The 5,672-nt window shown below is 63.0% G+C and overlaps 1 protein-coding gene across 1 annotated transcript in view; it reads left to right on the top strand.

The window, feature by feature from the left end:
• Positions 1-6: 6 nt before the first annotated feature.
• SPAG5 (sperm associated antigen 5) overlaps positions 7-5,672 on the top strand; it is an 8,274-nt gene continuing 2,608 nt past the window's right edge. The window contains 13 exon segments of the mRNA XM_017742992.1: positions 7-34; positions 239-2,118; positions 2,201-2,393; positions 2,947-3,039; positions 3,149-3,233; positions 3,236-3,273; positions 3,572-3,691; positions 3,932-4,024; positions 4,171-4,305; positions 4,423-4,516; positions 4,599-4,692; positions 4,780-4,861; positions 5,276-5,427. Coding sequence (XP_017598481.1) covers positions 359-2,118; positions 2,201-2,393; positions 2,947-3,039; positions 3,149-3,233; positions 3,236-3,273; positions 3,572-3,691; positions 3,932-4,024; positions 4,171-4,305; positions 4,423-4,516; positions 4,599-4,692; positions 4,780-4,861; positions 5,276-5,427 — 2,939 coding nt within the window. The 5' untranslated portion in view covers positions 7-34; positions 239-358.

Genomic DNA, 5,672 nt, shown 5'->3' on the forward strand with positions numbered 1-5,672 from the left:
CCTGACCCCCCTGCTCCGCCGGCTGCGGCTCAAGGTCGGTGTGCGGGAGATAACGGGGAGGGCTGCGGTGTACCGGAACCGGGGATGTTGGGGGGGTTAGATGGTACTGGGGCAAGGGGAGGGCGGGCGTTTTTACTGGAGTGGGGGAAATGGGGAGACCGGGGAAAAAGGCTGCGGGGTGCAACGGGAAAGGGCAGGGCTGTCTTGACCCCCCCTTCCCTCTTAAAATATCCTGTAGGACCATGACTGCGCCACCCCAGCGTCCTGCGCCCGGGGCTCCCGCAGCAGTGTCACCGCACCTTGCACCCCAGGACCCCCGCGAAGTGCTACCCTGGGCCCTCCCAGCAGCACCACCCCAATGCCTTGCACCCCGGGGACCCCCAGCAGCACCACTTTGGAGCCCTCCAGGACCTCCACCCGTGGCCTCAGGACTCCCACCCTTAAGCCTGGTGCCTCTGAGGCCCCCAGCAATCCCACCCTTACGCCTGGTGCCTTGGAGACCTCCAGCAGCACCAGCCCAGAGGCCCCTGGCAGTCCTATCTCAGTGTCCAGCATGCCAGAGCTCCCTGACAACACCATCTCAGCCCCTCTGTGCAGCCCAGTCCTAGGTCCCAGCACCTTGGAGCCCCCCAGCAGCACAGTGCCAGCCTCCCTGTGCAACTCCATCCCGGTCCCCAGCACCCCAGAGCCCCCCAGCAGCACAGTGCCAGCCTCCCTGTGCAGCTCCATCCCAGTCCCCAGCACCCCAGAGCCCCCCAGAAGCGCTGTGCCAGCCTCCCTGTGCAGCTCCATCCCGGTCCCCAGCACCCCAGAGCCCTCCAGCAGCGCTGTGCCAGCCTCCCTGTGCAGTTCCATCCCGGTGCCTAGCACTCCAGAGCCCTCCAGCAGCATCATTCCAGTCCCCTTGTGCAGCTCCATCCCAGTGTCCAGCACCCCAGAGCCCTCCAGCAGCATCCTTCCAGTCCCCCTGTGCAGGTCCATCCTAGGATCCAGCGCCCCAGAGAGCCCCGGTAACACCGTGCCAGTCTCTCCACGCAGCTCCATCCCAGTGCCCAGCACCTTGGAGTCCCCTGGCAGCACCATGTGCAGCTTTGTCCTGGGACCCTGCACCCTGGAGTCCCCTGGCAGCACCACGCCAGGGCTCCCCAACATCATTAGCTCAGCGTCTTGCAACCCAAACTCTCCTTGCAGCCCTGCTCTACCACCCTGCAGCTCTGGGTCCCCTGGCAATGCCAGCACAGCCTCCTGCACCCCAGGGCCCCCTGGCACCAGCTCCACCCCGCAGAAAGCTCCTTTCCACGGGTGGCGAGCAGCACCTGCAGACTTTTCTTGCAGCCCTGTGGCCTCCGAGCCCCCGTCTGCAGATGGGAGTGCTGGTCCTCTGCATTGCCAAGGCACCCCTGAGGGAGCCGAGTCCCCTGCCCCTGTCCCCCCAGAGCAGAGCCCACCTGGCCTCCCTCCCATCGAGGCAAGTGGGTTGGAGCCTGCTGGGTCAGAAGCCACTGTCACCCCTGTCACCTCACCTGAACTGACCCTGGGTGCTGTGTCCTGGATGTTGCCGCTGGTGTGGCTGGAGAAGACCCTCAACACCTCATTCCTGGTGGAATCCCTGCGGCACAGCCTGCCCCTCCGCAAGCCACAGCAGGATGCCAGCAGCAGTGTCACCCCCGTGCCCACCGCGGTTGCCAGCACCAGCACGACCCCAGTGCCCACAGTGGTCACTGGCACCAGCATGACCTCCATGTCTGTGGTTACTGGCACCAACACGACCCCTGTGCCCACCATGGTCACTGGCACCAGCATGACCCCTGTGCCCACTGCAGTTGCTGGCATCAGCACAACCCCAGTGCCCACCATGGTCACTGGCACCAGCATGACCCCTGTGCCCACTGCAGTTGCTGGCACCAGCACAACCCCAGTGCCCACCACAGCCATTGGAACCAGCATGACCCCGGCGCCCACTATGGCCACAGGAACCAGCATGACCCCGGTGCTCTCCATGGCCACTGGCACCTTCATGACACCTCGGGATGTGTGGGAGAGGAGCATGAACACATCCAGGGGAAGCATGCCCTGTGCCAAGGATAGTGCTGCTGAAACAGACTCCCTGCTCTGGCAGTAAGTATGAGGACATGCCCCCCTGGATGGGGTTGTGGCACCTGTGAGCTGTCCTTGCCCTAAGCCCTCTCTCTGTCCCCAGCTGTCCCCGGGAGCAGCTGAAGACCCTGCCTCGGGCAGAGCTGGAGGGGCGGCTGGAGAGCACCCTCATCATCATCGAAGCCCTCTCGCTGCAGCTGCGTGACTGGCAAGAGAGCCAGCGGCTGCGGCCTGGCGTGGGGCCGGCCAAGCAGAGGGACGCGCTCACACAGACAGACATCACCCACCCTGAAGGGGTAAGAGTCCTCTCTGAGGTGATGCCACCCTGTTCCCCGCAGCCTTGGTGCCGTGACAGTGTCCTTGTGCCTCTGGCAAGACGGTGACCCCGTCTGGGTTGGTGGAGCGGAAGTAAAGCAGGGCTGCTGCATCACGGCATCACGCGCCCGGTACTGCATTGTCATGCCTGGATCAACCCGCTGAGTTTGCTGGATTTGAACCCTCGTGGGGGGAAACATCCCTGGCACTCGTGGGGGGAGGATGGGAGGTGTTGTGGCTGACGAGCTCTCGCTGGCCCCAGGGTGGAGCGGGGCTGGTGCGAAGCCCCCTCTGCTCTGGTGGATGCCCTTGGGAGGAGGAGATCTACTGGCATCTCTGCCTCGAGCTGTGGAGGAGAACGGAGGCTGTGCAGTGGCAGTGGGGAGCAGAGCGGGATCTGGAGCTGGGTGCTGTGGGCACGGTGGCTGTCACTGGCAATGAGTATGCCAGGTCTCAGCCACGCAGGGCCCATGCATGTGCCCGGTGCTGCCTGTGCCAGCTGCTGTAACACTGGTGTCCTTGTCCCTTCCCCAGAGCACCTGGAGCAGCCAGTGCCCCCTGTTCCAGGGCCTCGCAGATGCCGCCTTTCAGAGCTTGCAGGATGAGCAGGGAGCCCTGGCACAGGAGGTGAGCTCCTGCACATCCCTCTGCTTCTCCTTTCCCCTGGGTTTTGGGAGACCTGTTGGCACACATGGCAGCTGTACCTGGTGCCTCATGGTGCTGTTTGCTCCCACAGCAGGAGCAGGAGAGGGCCCTGGTGTCCCACTGCCAGGCTGTGCCTGAGAGTGCTCCCAGCACTTTGCAGAGCTGCCTGGAAGAAAAAAAAAGCGAGTGGATGAAGCCCTACGAGCCAAGGAGCAGGTAAGGGGACAGCTGTTGTGGGATCGAGGTAGTCTCAGCTGTCCTCATGCCTTTGGCGGGACATCCTGCATCTCTGCCCATCTCTGGAGGTGAGGATCTCCCTGGCACCCCAGAGGAAGAAAATCCCAATGTGGAAGGCAAGAAGTGCTGTGCGATGGAGCTCTCTGGATGTTTTTTTGGCATGGGCTGTACCCCCCCTGGGAGCAGGAGTCCCAGGCTGATGCAGCGTGCAGGGATGGCTCCTGGGAGTTTCCCCTTATGCGACAGCATGGTTGGAGCAGCATCCTTTCCTCTGCAGGGATATCTCTTCCTGGAGGCTTTCTGTGCCCATGCCAGTGCCCAGATCTGTGCCCGTGACCAGAGCCTGGCCTCCCAGCAAGAGCTGAGCATGCTGCTGGCCCGTGCCATCAACCTGCAGGTACTGAGTGGGGTGCTACCCCCAGCCACCCCACACTGGATCAGGGGCTGGAAGGGCATCCCCACGTCCTGAGCTTGGGTGATGCTCTGCAATGGGCTTGGGTGCACCAGAGGTTTCCTGGTGCTGCTGCTGAGAAGCTGCTGCAAATTCGGCCTCGGGGCTGGCACTTGCCTCCCTTCATGGCCATTAAATGTGGTTTTTCCACCACGGCAGTGCTGACTCATCCCTCCTACCCTACAGACATCCCTGTCTGCTGAGGCACAGACTTTCCGGGAATTCTTAGATGTCACCTTTGAAAATCTGGAGGAGGAAAGGAGAGCCCTGGATGAGGAGGTGAGCGGTGTCCCATGGGGGGCTCAGCCCCTCGCTGCCCAGTGCCCTGGGTGCTGTGACCTATCCCTGGTCACACAGCAGGGCAGTGCCACCAGTGCCATGGCAGTGCCACGCTGAGCTCTGCCTGGTGCTGTCTCCCTTCCCAGCGGGAGCAGACGAGGGCCCTGGTGTACCAGTCCCATGCCATGTTGGAGCGTGTGCCTGGCAAGCTGCGGAGCTGCCTGGAGGAGCTGGCTGCCACACGGGAGCGAGCAGAGGAAGCTCTTCGAGCCAAGGAGGAGGTACAGGGGTGCCCAGTGCTATGAGATGTCTGAGGCACGGGGTGATTTGGGGCACCCCTTGGTGCGAGAACACCCCATGGAGAAGAGTGCCCCAGAGCAAGCACCGTGTCTCCACAGGCATCCTGCCAGCTGCAGAAGACCGTGGTGGCTCTGCAGGACACAGAGGCTCAGCTGGAGCAGCTGACAGTGGCCAACTCTCGCCTGGGCAAAGGTGGGGGGGGTGACATGGGGGCTGGAGCTGCCTCATCCCCACTGCCCCTGTCCCCCCTGGCTGACAGCTATGTCCCTCGCAGACCTGAGCTCCGTGATGATAAATCTGGCCAGCGTGGAGCAGGAGCGGGATGCGCTGCAGCAGGAGAATGAGAAGCAGTGGGAGGAGATGGCCCAGTGGGTTTGAGCTCTGATATCCTGAGCCCCTCCCCACCTCTTGACTCCCAAAACACAGCATGCCCTGATCCCATCCCATCCCCACAGGCTGGCGCGGGAGAGGAACTCCCTGCAGCAGGAGTGCAAGGAGCTGTGCCAGGAGCTGCGGGAGGCCACCGAGTGCCGGGAGGTAGGAGCTGCCTGACCTTGCCCGTGCTGCCGGCCCCCATCACGGCCTCTCCAGGAAAGCTGGCAGATGGCCAGGAGCGGGATTAGCCCTCCTGTGGAGGGGGGATGAGCTTTCGAGGGCGGGTGGGTTGACATCCCGCACGTAGCGCAGCTTTTCATCCTGCCCGGCAGGGATTCCCAGGGAGGGGGCTGGGCAGCTCTTGGAGATAATTTTCCCCTGCAGGCATGGAGCCATCCCCCAGCCTGTCCTGTGTCCCCAGTAAACTGGTTTGTAGGGTTTGGTCTGCTGGGATAAAGCTGCCCCAGATTAGAAACAGCACCCTGGGGCATGGGAGGGTCTGTGCTGAGGGTCCCGGTGAGCCCCCTGGGATCTCTGTTTGGCTGCTCACGGCTGTGTCCCCCCACCCTCTTACAGTTCCTGGATCAGGAGAACCAAATGTGCCGCACGCAGCTGCTGGAGGTGGAGGCCAGGCTGAACTCCACGCTGGCCACGCTGCAGGAGCGTGTCCTGCAGCACGAGGAGCTGATGGAGTCCCACCAACGCCTGCGGTACCGCCCCACTCACCAGCTCCACTCAAACCCCTCTGTTTTTGGGAAATCAAGCCCTTGCTGGGTGTCAGAGGGGACATTGTGACCATGGTCACTGCTGCCCCAGCCAAGTGTGGTGGTCCGGGTGGGTGGGGGAGGCTGTGGGGAAGCCCAGCAGATGCCATCTTGAGGGAAGCTGACTAAATCTGTGGGACTTGCACCGTTGCTGGTTCACGATGAGAGGCAGGCATTGAAAATGTCCCCATCCCACAGCAGGGAAGGGA

Source organism: Corvus brachyrhynchos, unplaced genomic scaffold, assembly GCF_000691975.1.
Source record: "Corvus brachyrhynchos isolate BGI_N302 unplaced genomic scaffold, ASM69197v1 scaffold99, whole genome shotgun sequence".
In the NCBI taxonomy this organism is placed as follows: domain Eukaryota; kingdom Metazoa; phylum Chordata; class Aves; order Passeriformes; family Corvidae; genus Corvus; species Corvus brachyrhynchos.